The following is a 14,131-nucleotide window of genomic DNA, read 5'->3' on the forward strand; positions in this document are numbered from 1 at the left end:
CCGCCGGGTCGGGCTCGGCACCGCCGCCGGGTCAGGCTCGGCACCGCCGCCGGGTCAGGCTCCGGCTGCCATCTGCTCTGTGAAAGCGTCTCGGCATGGCGTTGTACAGTAACTCAGGAGGCCAAAGTTCAGCCCGACTGTAACGCCGAGCTCCCATTAGCAGGCTATTTGTGGAGCTGGGAGTGAGTTCATGCTGGAACAGGAAGGTTTTCGCATATCAGCCTGACATCATAACCGACTCTGACAGTTTGGTGGCAACAGAACCGGATCACTGCAGGAAGCTGCATCACGCTCTTCAATTCATATGTTTGATTATCATGTTATTAAAAGAGGGAAAATTATACTTTATGTGATTAAACCCAAAGATCTAATTGTACTTTATGTTATATAATCTTTTTTAATGTAGTTGAAACAAAAAATGTGTGGGTTGATAAACGGTGTGAGTCAGAGTTTGATTTATCTACATCGTCACCATGTGATGGATTCTGTTACACGTAGATCTGGATCTGTTACACGTAGATCTGGATCTGTTACACGTAGATCTGGATCTGTTACACGTAGATCTGGATCTGTTACACGTAGATCTGGATCTGTTACACGTAGATCTGGATCTGTTACACGTAGATCTGGATCTGTTACACGTAGATCTGGATCTGTTACACGTAGATCTGGATCTGTTACACGTAGATCTAGGCAGCAGTAAGAGATGCTTTTGCTCCTGTTGTTACAAAATATTTCACAAGCTAAAAAAACTGAAATATAATAAATATTTTAGATCTTCATTACATTTTCAGTAGATAAATTGTAATTTTTCGTAATCGATTATTCTGACAATAAAATATGAAAAAGTCATATTCAGATTTCTCATTTAAACTTTTATATTAGAAATGCATTAAATTAATTCAAATTCCTTTTTTAAATTGGAAAATACATATTTTATTTTCTGCAATACAACATAACCTCATTGCTTTAGTGAATGTTTGATCATTAGTAGCAAAGGATGCAGTTAAATAAAATACTTTTAACAATGAAGATCTCAGTCCTTCCTGCTTGGTTTTATATGAATGCAGTGTAGGACTAATCTGGTGATTGATTTTCTTTAATAAGTGATTGATAATTGGAAATCATGAGGGGATTAATAGAAGAATTTCTTTTTCAGAATTTGAACCAGATGAAACCAAAACTTTGACTCTTAAGAAAGAAGAAGGTTTTTCTTATCTTAATGCAAAATGTATGTAGTTTTTGTACATGCATATATATTTCCCTCAGTTACTACTCTAAGTATGTAATTGTTTCTGTTAATTGACTTTTTCTCGTCCTTATAGTTAAATTAATAATGAATAAATCACTAAAGTAGTTTGCTGGTTTCAGCCCTGATCGGTTGGCGGATGAATCGTCCTCCATTTTCTTAATTTTGGGTGAAAATAAGATTTGAACATTTTAATAATCGGTGATCAGCCAGAAACTGCAATCAGTTCACTCCTAGTTTTAATGTGAAGAATATGTATCCAGATATTTTTCCTCCTCATTTGAGCGTCTCTGTCCTTCAGGAAAGTCCCACCTTGCCATCGTCCAGAAGGTGAACAACGAGGGCGAGGGAGATCCGTTCTACGAAGTGCTGGGCTTGGTCACGCTAGAAGACGTGATCGAGGAGATAATTAAATCAGAGATTCTGGACGAATCCGACCTCTACAGTAGGTTTTTGTTGTCAGCATTACCAACTTTTTCAAATTTAAATGCCAAATTACTGCAAATTGTTGGATTTGTAGAATATTTAAGAGGATATTTTATAGATCTGTAAACTGTTGGTTTGTATCACTTTCAGCTGACAATCGCACCAGGAGGAAAGTTGCACCTGATAAGAACAAGAGAGACTTTTCTGCCTTCAAACACGAGAGCGAATCGAAGGTGAAGATCTCTCCTCAGCTGCTGCTGGCCGCGCATCGCTTCCTGGCCACAGGTGGGGGATTTACCGAGGAAACTGACACCCTGCTGCTTTCAGCCCTGTATTACATCACACTCCTCTAAACAAGCTCCTCTTTTACTGCTGCATCATATTCTCACAGGAAAATTTGGAAAAATTCAACCTCTGATTTGAGTTCATTCATGAAGTATGTGCCAATATCTGAGGTTTAGTATCGGCCAAACATTTAAAACTAAACTGCAACAAATCTGGAAATGGTTCAGAAAGTGCAATTAAGAATGCTAAATATAATGTAAAATAAATAATGAAGCATAGACTGAATAGATCTGCTCTTGTGTCGCTGATACCCAATCCAGATTTTTTTAAATTATTGGGGCTGATGCAGATAATGTCAGATCAGTGCATCTGTGGTTCGAGCTCATGGCTTTTATCAACTCTTTATAGAATCAGTATGTTTAACAAAAACAAAACAAAGTAGCGTCTGCCAGAAGACGGTGAATTATAAGACCAGCCCACCAGAAAGAGTCCAATTTAAGATAAGACAACTATTTCTTCCCATTAGAAATATTAATTACTTAAGTTACACATTAATCAGTGCACAGGAAGCCCAACAGAATAAACCTTCATAGAGGCAAGAAAGATGATGAACAAAGACATGTGGAATGACGTGCACAGCTGACATGTTTCACACATTCACTGGAGTTAAACTACACTTTAATTACAGGTCGGATCTTTCTAAATGTTTCCCATATCAGTTATTATTCCACATTAAAACGTGTTTATTTGGTTGACTGTTACTCACCGTTCCAGGTTTGCCTCTCTGTGTGCAGATTGCTGTTCATGCAGCAGTAAATTGTGTTTTTAAGCAGCAGAACTTGTTTTATCGGGTCATTGTTAATTGATTGGCTGTAATCAGAGAGCAGTGAAGATATTTACACCGAGAGAAAATGTTTGTTTCTGTCAACCAGCTCACCACAAACTCAGCTCTCCTTCTGCCGTCTGATATCACTGGAGTGTGTTGCAATCTGTCGGGTTAGCATGTGTGTTAGCTGATATGCTTTGCTGCAAACTGCTACGCACATGGCATGAGCTAGCACTTCCTGCCTCACACAAAGTTCCTGTGCAGGTTGCATAATATTCGTTTCTGGTGACTTCATTACAGATTTTTCTCTCATGTTTGCTTTGTTGTGAGAAAACTGAATTTTTTTCATAGTTTCTCTTTAAAACAAAACACTAACTTTATTTTTTTGTCTTTTATTTTAATTTACCGTAATAATCTTCAGTCTCAAATCTCCTTGCAACAATGTGACGTTTATGATTCTTACATAGACGATAATAAAAGCAGATTTTAGCAATTTTACATTTTGTATAAGTTGATGAAGAGAACAAATATACAAATGTAATTTTTCCAGTGGTGTGAGTTTGTAGGTGGGCTGACCGACCAGGCGAAACCAGGAAGAGGAGTGAAGGCCTTTGTACGCCATCTTTGCTCCAAGCTTGGGCGGCGACTCGGCCCTTACGGCTGAACGCCGATCGCAACAAGCCGACTTCTGTCAGCTGAAAACATTTCTCACCTGCAAGTAACATAAAGAATAAACAAATGACCCTAAAGATATAAATAGGAGAGCAGTTTGGGTTGGAAATTATTATAAGCAATTACAATAATTGACAGAAGGGAAACCAGAAAAATAAAGAGATAATTAAATGCAACACAATAAACCAGCTAAATAATTTGGTTTGTTTTATTAGACCGAGAGATTTATCACAAAAACATATAGGAACTCTTCAGCTGTTATCCTGAAATATGCTTTTAATACAGCAGGCAGTTTAAAGCTTTCGCTGTGAGCCTGGATGTCAGATTTGTTGCACTCAGCCTCATTAGCTTTTTAAATATTAAAGGACTTTAATCTGACAGCGATCACTTATTAATAATCACAAAATAAACATGAAGCCTGACAACATAGAGCTGTACAGACTGCATGTTCTGTTCCTTGCATGGGAAATGTTTGCAGGTTTTTTGGCGTTGAATCCATTTGGTGCCGTTGTTGTCAGTTGCTACGACAACCAGGCTGTGTGTAGAGCGACGGAGAACGAGACAAATTGAAGATAATAAATGGTTTGAGTTGTCATTTTCCCCTTTGTTGTGGCACACTGCACTGAATTGGTAATCCATACATCTCCAGGTTTTATTTTGTCAGAATTATTCTAATGCAACGAGTAACAGAACCGCCCTTTTGCCCTCCACAGATGTGCAAAATGTCTGGATGTAAATAAGAGAAATGATCAAAACTATCCTGCCGTTTAGAGTCGGTGTGTTCAGTGTTTTCTCCTTTCACTTCTACAAATGTATTTTGTTCTCATCTATTCTTCCACATGCAATGCACTGCAACTTCTTAATTGAATCGTTTTAAAGGCTTTTCATCCTAAAATAAAACAAAAGAGACTTAAACTTAATATTTTTGTTTTTGCAGAAGTGAGCTTGTTCAGTCCAGCTCAGATCTCTGAGAAGGTGCTGCTGCGGATCCTCCGCCATCCTGATGTCATCCAGGAGATCAAGTTCAACGAAAACGACAAGCGATCGCATCGTCACTACATCTATCAGAGAGGCAAGCCGGTCGACTACTTCATCCTCATCCTGCAGGTAGGGAGCTGGTTGGGGTGAAAAACGGAGACCATTCACTTTGGTTTCAGATGCTGCTTTACGATTCTTTGCTGTTTCTTTGGTTTTGAGACGCACCAGTCAGTTTTTACTGGCAGACACCGACCTCCTGTTTCCTCTGAAGTCTGATCAGTGTGATTGATCAGTGTGTGATCATTACGAGTTTTCTCTGTTTTATAAGGTGCTGCGTGTTTGCTGGCATGAGTAACAATTGTTGTAAAATGATTTAAAATTGAGGAAATGACTAAATGATTTTCCTTTATGTGTCATAGAATGTGCCGCCCTAACCTTTACAACATTTTCCTCATTTCCCAAAGCAGCTGTTTGTTGTTCGGTTCCTGGCATGTGGAATGAGATGCTGTTACTTTCCAGGTCCGATGCAGATAGAAACAAGCATCTTAAAGTAAGCTCATTCGACTCAGAGTGTTAAAATAATCCAATATGAGCAGAAATCTTGTTTGTGTTTAAGTTTATTTACACATTTCAGAAACAGGTTAAAACTTCACCAAAGTGCTGCACAAAGACAAGCACACAATAGAATAAATTGACAAGTTTATATCAGTTATTAATCAACTCTAGACATATTTAAAGGAACTCAGTGTTTCAGCTGTTTTTCAGTTTTCTGGCAGTTTGTTCCAAATTTGTGGTGCATAGAAACTGAATGCTGCTTTTTATTGTGTGTCTTTAATTAGTAAAGGACTCTGTGATGTCATACTTTGAGAACATTTTTGACAAGTAAAACTGGATAAAATTAACAAGTCAAAGCAGCTGGTTTGAAGTAATGACCAGTTATTATCTCTGAATAATTAAGCGTAGCTGCGTCCACTAGTAGACCTCTTATCACGTTAAATACCTGCTGTCATTCATCTTCCCAAAACATGAAAAATGTCCTGCTCGTTTCCACCCTGAGGACTGAGCAGAAAACTCTGCTGCTGCTCTGCCGGATCCAGTCAGCGCCTTTGAGCGGGAACACTTTAATCCCAGCGCTCCATACCGAGTCGCTTCCCACACTTCGTCCTGGTTTTCTGCTCCCAAACAGTCATTATGGACCACACACGTAGTGTAATCCTCTGACACCTTTCTGGGAGTTTCTGTTTGAATTCTGGCTTCAGTTTAAATACTTTCTTCACTTTTCTCCCTATTGGTTTCTCAAAGCTAATGAGGCCAATTTAACAGCCGTGGAGCTTCGAACCTGTTTCCTCCAGTTTGCTTCAAAACACAGAAAATGATCAGCAAAGATCTCTGTGGATCCTTGCTGTGGATCACAGCAAAGATCTCTGTGGATCCTTGCTGTGGATCTTTGCTGTGCCTTGCAAAAGTATTCACACCTCTAACATGTTAATATTGATGACAAAGGTCTAGTTCCACTGGGAGGTTGCTTCACTTACAATATGAGAAAAATGTCATGCTGTTCAATAATTATTGACTTAAAACAAGCTCCTATATCTAGCTGAAAAGTCACTTGTAAGTTAATTATTTCTTATTTCAAGTGTGCAAAGATATTTATACCGGAAACTAGACCAAAATAGTTTGGTAAGATTTTGTGTTTTTGGAGCCAGATGTGAACCAACTTGCTCTTGAGATCTGATTTCTGTTTTAAGGCCAGATTCCTGTTTAATTAGTCAAAATGGAGTAAATGGTACCATGTCTGCTGGACTATCAGGTGTGAAAACACTTTTAAATATCAACACTAGTTGATATATATTTTTCTTAGGGGTGCACTGATTGCAGTTTGATCACCGATCTTTAAAGAGCTCGACCAGCCGAATCAGATTCTGACCAATGCAGATTTTTTTTTTTGCGTTTATTTTTTTGGTTTGAAAAAATAATTTTCCCTTTAAAGTATCGGACGATCTCTGATTTATTTATTGGATTCATTGGTTCATTTTTTTCTATTCCTGTATGTAAACAGAAAGGGAAACATCAGTCTATAAATTAGTTCACATTTCTTCTTCTTCAGCTTCTTCTTCCAACTTTATGAACAGTTTCTGTGTGTGTAGCAGCGTGTGTGTGTTCGTGTGTATGTGTTGGTGCGTGTGTGTGTGTGTGTTGTGGGCAGGTATGATCACCATCAGCAGACTGGATGTTTGTTTATGACCACTCTCATTCATGTGTCCATAAAGATGCTCTGAGGTTCTCACAGAGCAGCTGCTCTGTTCAGAGTCACATTTCTGCTGCATTCAAGGAATTTTCTCCTCTTCCACGGGAAAATCCCTGGATTACAAGCAGGCTCCTTTTTCCACTCCCAAGACGACAAACCTCTATCTATTGTTACATCTGTCGACGTTTTGCTTCACATGTTGTCTTTGAGTATTCCTTAAAAAGGCAAATGTGGACGAGCGTTTTTAAATAAAGTGCATCTGCTAGTTCTTCCTGTTGTGAACCAGAGACGGAAAATTGATTCCTTTGGGGATAAGAAATATTCCTCGACAAAAAAGGAGATATTTCCACTCTGCGATTCAGTTTGCTGAGTCATGGCGTTACGTCCCGATGTTAGAGTGAGTCACTGATTTTTAAAACGGGTTTGTTACAAACCACTAAACTCTGAGGTTAAATCACATGGTAGCGCAGATTTAACGCCGGCTGAGTGTTTCAGCGAGGTTCAAGAATGAAAGCTCTCGCTGGCTTTGTTATAAGTTATTAACTGCCTGCGGCAGAGAGTCCTCCAGCCACTGCAGGGGTTCATCTCTCTCTCTTTCTCACACACACACACACTCACACAGCTTCCTCAGACAGCTTGGTTCCACATTACCTCATCCTGCCTTGTGCTGTTTTTATCTGCATTAGTTCACACACTGAATAACTGCTCCTGTAGGACGGCTGCTTTGCTCTCATTGGTTATCGTAAAGATGAAAACCTTACTCATCCAGAGTACCCAGCTCCCTCAGTTTCACCTTATTCCAGCCAAAACAAACCCTGAAGTTGGCCGTGTTAGTACCTGAATTAAGCAACGCTCAGATTCATCTCAAAAAATCTAAATCAACTTTCTACCACTTCCTGTCGTCTTCTTTGTCGTTTCCCTCAGTAGTAACATCTGACTGTTGATCATGTGACTCATGATACAAAAAAAGTGTTTCCATTGCAGTTTTGTGAAATGCATCTATTTCTATATGGCTGAAGAAAATACCTAGTTTTTTTAATGCTTTTCAGAAAAGCCAGTTCAAGCGAGCATTAAGACATTTTTACAGATTTTATTTCACATAGCCTAATTGTTGTTTCCATTAAACGTCTCTAAAGCAATGCTTCAAAAGTTTCAGTTAATATTTAACTTCATCTCTAAACATGATGATGTATTTGTGGTTTCTTGAGCTCTCAGTTGTGGATTTTAGGACTCAGATGTTAAATGAACCACAGAAACGGTGAATAATCTGTAGATAAATAAAGTTGTAATCTAATGGAATTAGGCTTATGTTTGAGGACTTTATGAACCTCCTCACCTCTGAACTTCAACTCCATATTGAGCTTCCCTCCTGCGGCTCACACTTTATTAAACTTTCCCAATCTCTACTTTCTCACAGTTAGTTCTTTTCTTTTTTTTCCACCTTTTTTGCCGTCACAGATTTTCTTTCTGTTTTTGTTAATCATGATCGATCACCCGGGGCCACAAAGAGGCTAGTGGTGCTAGAACATCAGCTATAATGTTTGCTCATGTCGTGGATAAGGACCTGAGCAGGAACAAACAGTTCTCCATCGGGTCATTTATGACTCATAATGCAGCATATTGAACTTTAGCCAAGACCCACCTGCAGGTTCAGGTCTCTTAAACGACTCTCTGACCTCCACTTTGAGCCTCAAGCTGCATTACTGCACAGGAGAAATGGGAATATTATTTCTTACAGTTTAGTTCATAATACAAGTGCATAAATTATAACCAGTTTACAGTTTTCTCCCTGTAAGTTTTAGGCATTTGGTTCAGAATCTTCTGACACTTTCCCTGGTTGGTAATAAAGATCTGAAACCTGACGATATGAAGTAATTAATGGTCAATTTTAAATTAAAACATTTGTTTCAGGTCTTAAAATGCCTTTTGTCACAATAGCTTGAACTTAAAGCAGAAGTAAACATTTAATGGGTGGGACAGAAGAAAGGCCTCAGTGACCTGCTAGCCGATGAAGTAACAGTAATAATTGGCGCAAAAAGATACGTTATCTTCATGTTTAGGTGCTGTGAATGAAAGGCTGGCCTGGGAGGGTCTGCTCACTTGACTGGTTCTCAGATTTGCCGCACCTGCTGTTAGTCATTTGTTTTGCATGAGGCTTGGAGACTATAGAGGACTAAAGGTCATGGTGAAGTGGAGGTAAAGAGCGTTTGTTGTTAGAAATGAATCTGCACTGGGTTGCTGTTCGTTCTTGTGCTGCATCTGTTGGTGCCTCTCGGCCTGGTCTTTCTGGAAAAGGGGTTTTTAATCTTGATGGGTTTTTATTCTGCTAAAATATTGACAGTTGGGAAACCTGCAAACCTGTTGTTTTAGCTCTAAAATCGTCTTTTGATGTAGTGAGCAGAAAGCAGCTCTTGTTCTCACCAAGCTTTGGTTTGGTTTTTTTTCCATTGTAGTTTTCATTTACTCTCCATTTTATTCCTCTTCACTGTCAAAATGAGTCATTTCGAGCAAGTTTTCAGCTAAACAAATGGTGTCAAATTATAAAGTCATCATAAGATCATTTATCAGCTTTTATTTTTCAGATGGACAAATATTTCAACATGCTTTGTGTTGATGCTGGTAATTTGGTCTGTTTTGGTTCCACTGGATGTTTTGTTCTAACCTTGATTTGGAAAAATTATGTCCCACATTAATAACCAATTACAAGATTTAATCAAGTTAATTACAGGGTCTGTAATTCATTAGTCGCAATAAGCAACATTTTTAATTCAAAAACCATTTAAGTGGCTACATCACTGAATAAATAGACAAATAAACTCAACATCAAAAGTATTTATGGTTTTAATCCATTATTTAGTTTATTAAACCATAAGATGGAGCAAGGCGTTACTCTTTCTCCCATCCTTTAGAAATGTGGACTGTGGATGTTGACGTTAGCATTAGCATCTATGCTGTTGCTGCATGTTTAGCATTCAGATGCTATTTTAAGCCAGAATAGTTTTGCTAATATGCTAACTGCTTTAGCACAACAGCAGAGTTTCCAGCGTCCAATCAAATCATCTCAGAAGCAGAAATGAACCCCAGCGAGCCGAGAGAAGCTGCTTCATTGTGCATCATTGTTGTTTGCAGCGTCAGATTTATGGGCGTACCAGAAACATGACATTACAATTATTTTATAAAAAAGATATTAAAAAACTTGATTTATAGCGGTGAGATTTTTAACGTGTTAAAGTCTATAATAAATTACTCAAAGTTAAAATGTTCAAACATCAAACATACTTTAATGTACACAAAGGAAACCATATCAGCACTGACAGATAGTAACGTTTACGGTTTGTCTTCTTCCTGGAGGGTTCAGCCAATCAGTGCCAAGGAAAATGAGTGGAGTTCCTGGATTAGCTGGAAAATATTTTAAATATCCAAAATAAACAAAACAACATAAAAAGCAAATGAAATTAATTTAGAAATTTCTTAAAACAAAATTGTCCTTCAAACACAGGTCTGGTTCAGACTGAAGACTTTTATCTTCCAGTTTTTGGTAGAAAAAGAAAAAAAGAGAAAGGAACGCAATAAATAATGCAAATGTAAATGATTGAGTGTCATAATGGGAGTGAATAGTTAGCCCAAATGCAGAACACACTCAGGGGAAAACTGTAGTACAGAAAAAAAGGTGAAGTTTATTGAAGACACTGCTGCAGAGCACTGAAGGCTCGGGTCGGTCCAGGGAGAAAGGCGACAACAGGAAACAAGCGGTTCACTGGAGGGGCAGAGTAGATGGTGAGTTCAAGGTTCTAGTAAAATATTGCGTGTGAGGGAGGGAACAAGTCTTACTTGATGACCGCTGGGTTAGCGAGGTGAGGGAGTACTGAAATGTCCGGGGTTTATGGTTCTCAGTGGTTCCAGGTCGCGGTGATGTTGGCTGGCTGAAATCCAGGAAGAAACGGGAGCACGTCGGAGGGCGGACAGGTAGGCTAGAGCGGCGGCGGTAGAAAAGCAGTACGACTGCCAGTCGTGGGAATCTGGGAGGAGCTGGATGGTTCACGGATGGAGTGAGTCTGGGGGCTCGGACAACGAGAGGCCAGGAGGAAGCACCTGAAGGCGAGAAAAAAAACAACAAGGAAGTTTTCTTTTTCACTAGGAAACAGAGTAACAGAAGCAAGCTTCTAGGGGCTTGGAGCTACCATGACTGGCTAACACTCAGGCGCCGAAGGACTGGCAGTCTGCCTCTCTTGAACGTCTCGCTGATGAGCTCAATTCGCCTCAGGTGTGGGATGACGTCATCCTCGCCCTCCGACCAAATGGAATAGGCTCCCTCTAGTGGTGGAAACAAAACCAGTGCATACACAAAAACTCCACAAGGAGCTGAAAGAAAACCCCGGAACATGACATTGAGCTTGTTTTAATTTATCATGTGATTTTGACCTAAAGGTTGTCAGGTGATTTATGCAACATAAAGGCAGGAATTATTGATTTATTTTTGCTTTAAAATACAGTGTAGCTATATTGAACATTTGGCCACTGGGTGCTGAAGCGTCGCTACGGCTGTGTGTGAATAATTGACAAAGGTTAGACTATTTTTAAAAAATGCCTACTGGCTTTCTGTGTCCAAATCTCAGGGACTGATGAGACTTTATTCTGGATTGAAACACCTGCAGACGGGATAAAGTCTGGAGGAACCGGTTCTGCTGCAGCGCCTCTGTTTCTGCAGTGCGAGTTGTTTTGTGACGCCTGCATGGCTGGAGCCAGGCCTGTGCACATGTTGCAGTGAAAACATGACCTCAGCTGATGATCACGCTCTCACAGTTAGCCGCATGTCAAACATTAAGTCATGTTTCAGTTGCTGTGATGAGCTGGAAGCAGCAGAGGAATGTGGATGTTTTTATTCTCTGTGCTTCTGGTTGATTTAATAATAAATCATTACAGCCAGTGAACATCTGCTCATGTTTTCCTCTTGGTGACTCAGTGGCTTTCAGATGACAAATCATCTCTGCAGGAGGTGTGACAGTTTAGACATATAACACAGATTATTCTAATTTTTAAAAGCATTCAGATCAGGAGCCAACAGTGCGACGTGGCTGGGTTTGGTTAGCTTAGAAAAACCCTTGAAATGTCGCATTTGTTATATTTCTACCTGGACAAACAGGATCCAACGGCGTAAATAAAAGCCACCAAAACATCTGAAGCATGTCAGAGTTCAACTCTGTTAACGAGGTCAGGGTGGAAACAAAAGTCTTGCTCTACACCAGATCACCAGGATGACAGTTTGTCGGCTTGAGCTGCAAATGACTAAAATGTTTACTCAGCAGGAATCCAAAAACAGAGAATGTACTATGAATAAACTTCATACAAATATAAAGATGGAAAATAAAAAATACAGGAAATACATTAAAAATAAGTAAAAATGTAATAAAGAATGTGAAAACTTCACAAAATGCTTTTTTTAACCACATTTGAGAAACTATTTGAATCCTTCATGCAGAATCCCCTGAACTACACACTTCATCTTTCTACACAACAACAACAATAATAATGATAATATGCTTTAAATGCATTAATGGGTGAATATATAACCTCTGTGACCTGGCCTTGTCATAAACATTTATGAATGGATTTGCTGGTTTATAAATGCATTAGTGCTGAGCCATTTATTTGGATTAATTGTGATTAATCTATTAGTCACCATTTGTCCAGTTATTAATCCGTTAATCCAATAAATAATCACCAGATCAGCACTACGCTGATCTGAGGTTAAGTCTGATATTGTATAAAAAGGGCTTAAGTGGTTACATGAAAAATCTGCAGAACGTGCAAACTTTTTATTAGATTAATCGATTAACCAGAATAATCACAGAGATAACTGCAGATTTAAAATGCGTATGTGGATGGATGCTCATAATTCCCCACAATAAGAGCAACTCCAGAACATGTTTCCATTTTTCTCATTTGCAGGTTAGACAGAACTGATCTGATAGTTGGAGGAGAAGGAACTGTTGACTGAGTGGTTTTGGCTCGGTTCTGTGCTGTAATGCTGCTTTGCTTTAGCATTAGCATTAGCTTTAGCTTTAGCTCGCTGTTAGCTGGACTCTACAGTGTTTTCAGCATGAACAGCTTCCCTCCTGTTACTTTGTAACAGGAGGGAAGTTAACTTCCTGAGATAGCTGAAGGTTATTTTCAGTCTTTTATGTTTTAAGTTGACAGAAACATTTACACTGAAGCAAATATTCTTATGTATCATGGCTACTTTATGATCATTTTGATGAATTATTAACTTTTATCTCCAGTGTGTGGAGTCTTCATATCTCCCTTTAAATTGCTGAAGTATCAGGTTTAGTTTTTTGGTTTTTTTCCACTTACAACCATCTGAAGCTTTATAGAGTTTAAATATTAGCAGATGATGTGATGGACTACATTTAGTTCAAAACTTTAGTCGATACAGTCCAAAGAATTAGGAATATAATCTAAATATTAAGACAAATGATGCATAGAAAGATAATGTTTGAATAAATTAGTGTTTTTGTTCAGATTTTTTTATTTTCCCACCTGTTCTGCTTTCATAGGGATGAAAGGAAGGAGGGACGTTGGATGGATTAACTGTGCTGTGTTGTTGCTGCAGCCACACATTCCAGCTGGTTGAACTGGGCCAACACTCTGTACCAGTACACCAGCTTCTTTAACCCCCAGTCTGTCCTCTGTCACCCACTAAATTCATTATTTTCTCATATTTTTATCCAACATCTCTCTGAGCGGTGTCCTCTGCTCCGCCGGAGTGATTAATATTGGTATTTACATGGAAATGTGGCGCCATCTAGAGGTCACATGGTGTATTTTCATCAAAACTCAAACACTCTTGGGAAAAAAATACAATTTTCCCTCATGTTTTTCTGTTTTGAGAGAAATTGTTTGCTGTTTTTGTTTTGAAAACAGCAGCTTTGTGTTGAATCCACAGGGTCGAGTGGAGGTGGAGGCCGGAAACGAGAACATGAAGTTTGAAGCCGGAGCTTTTTCGTATTATGGCGTCATGGCGCTCAGTGCGTCCACTCTGGGTGAGTCCACAACCTCATCTGCTTTAACCTGACAACCGGTTACTGACCCACTTAAAGTACAGCTGAGTTATTTTTTTTAAAAATGTCTCTCTACTGCCACCTTGTGGCAACATGAAAGAATTGTTCAATTCTTGAAATTTCTTTTTTATTTGGTTCAACAGAACCAAATAAAAAAGATGCTAAAAAGTGTCTTAATAGAAAAACCTAGAACATAAATGTAAAGGCATTAATGTTCTGATTTTCTCATTTCCATATTTTCCCTATAATACGCGGTTATTTTCTGTTTCGGGAACTTTGTAAGGAAAAAAGCCAAAAATGAAGAATTATTTTGGTTTTGTTTTGTCAGCATCTACATCAAGAGTGTCTAAACTTTTTCTCATCTTGGGTCAAAAGTTTTTCTACGC

The 14,131-nt window shown here is 38.9% G+C and overlaps 1 protein-coding gene across 5 annotated transcripts in view; it reads left to right on the forward strand.

Annotated features, from left to right (window-relative positions):
* The window catches only part of LOC129365749 (metal transporter CNNM4), a 35,475-nt gene that overhangs the window by 13,042 nt on the left and 8,302 nt on the right, over nucleotides 1–14,131 (forward strand). For all 5 annotated transcript variants that reach the window (XM_055039189.1, XM_055039190.1, XM_055039192.1 and 2 more), the window contains exons 2-5: nucleotides 1,551–1,694; nucleotides 1,826–1,960; nucleotides 4,396–4,565; nucleotides 13,631–13,727. In XM_055039189.1, the coding sequence (XP_054895164.1) occupies nucleotides 1,551–1,694; nucleotides 1,826–1,960; nucleotides 4,396–4,565; nucleotides 13,631–13,727 (546 nt within the window). The remainder of the gene's footprint in view (nucleotides 1–1,550; nucleotides 1,695–1,825; nucleotides 1,961–4,395; nucleotides 4,566–13,630; nucleotides 13,728–14,131) is intronic.

This window comes from Poeciliopsis prolifica, unplaced genomic scaffold (assembly GCF_027474105.1).
Source record: "Poeciliopsis prolifica strain line A6 unplaced genomic scaffold, Auburn_PproV2 SCAFFOLD014, whole genome shotgun sequence".
NCBI lineage: Eukaryota > Metazoa > Chordata > Actinopteri > Cyprinodontiformes > Poeciliidae > Poeciliopsis > Poeciliopsis prolifica.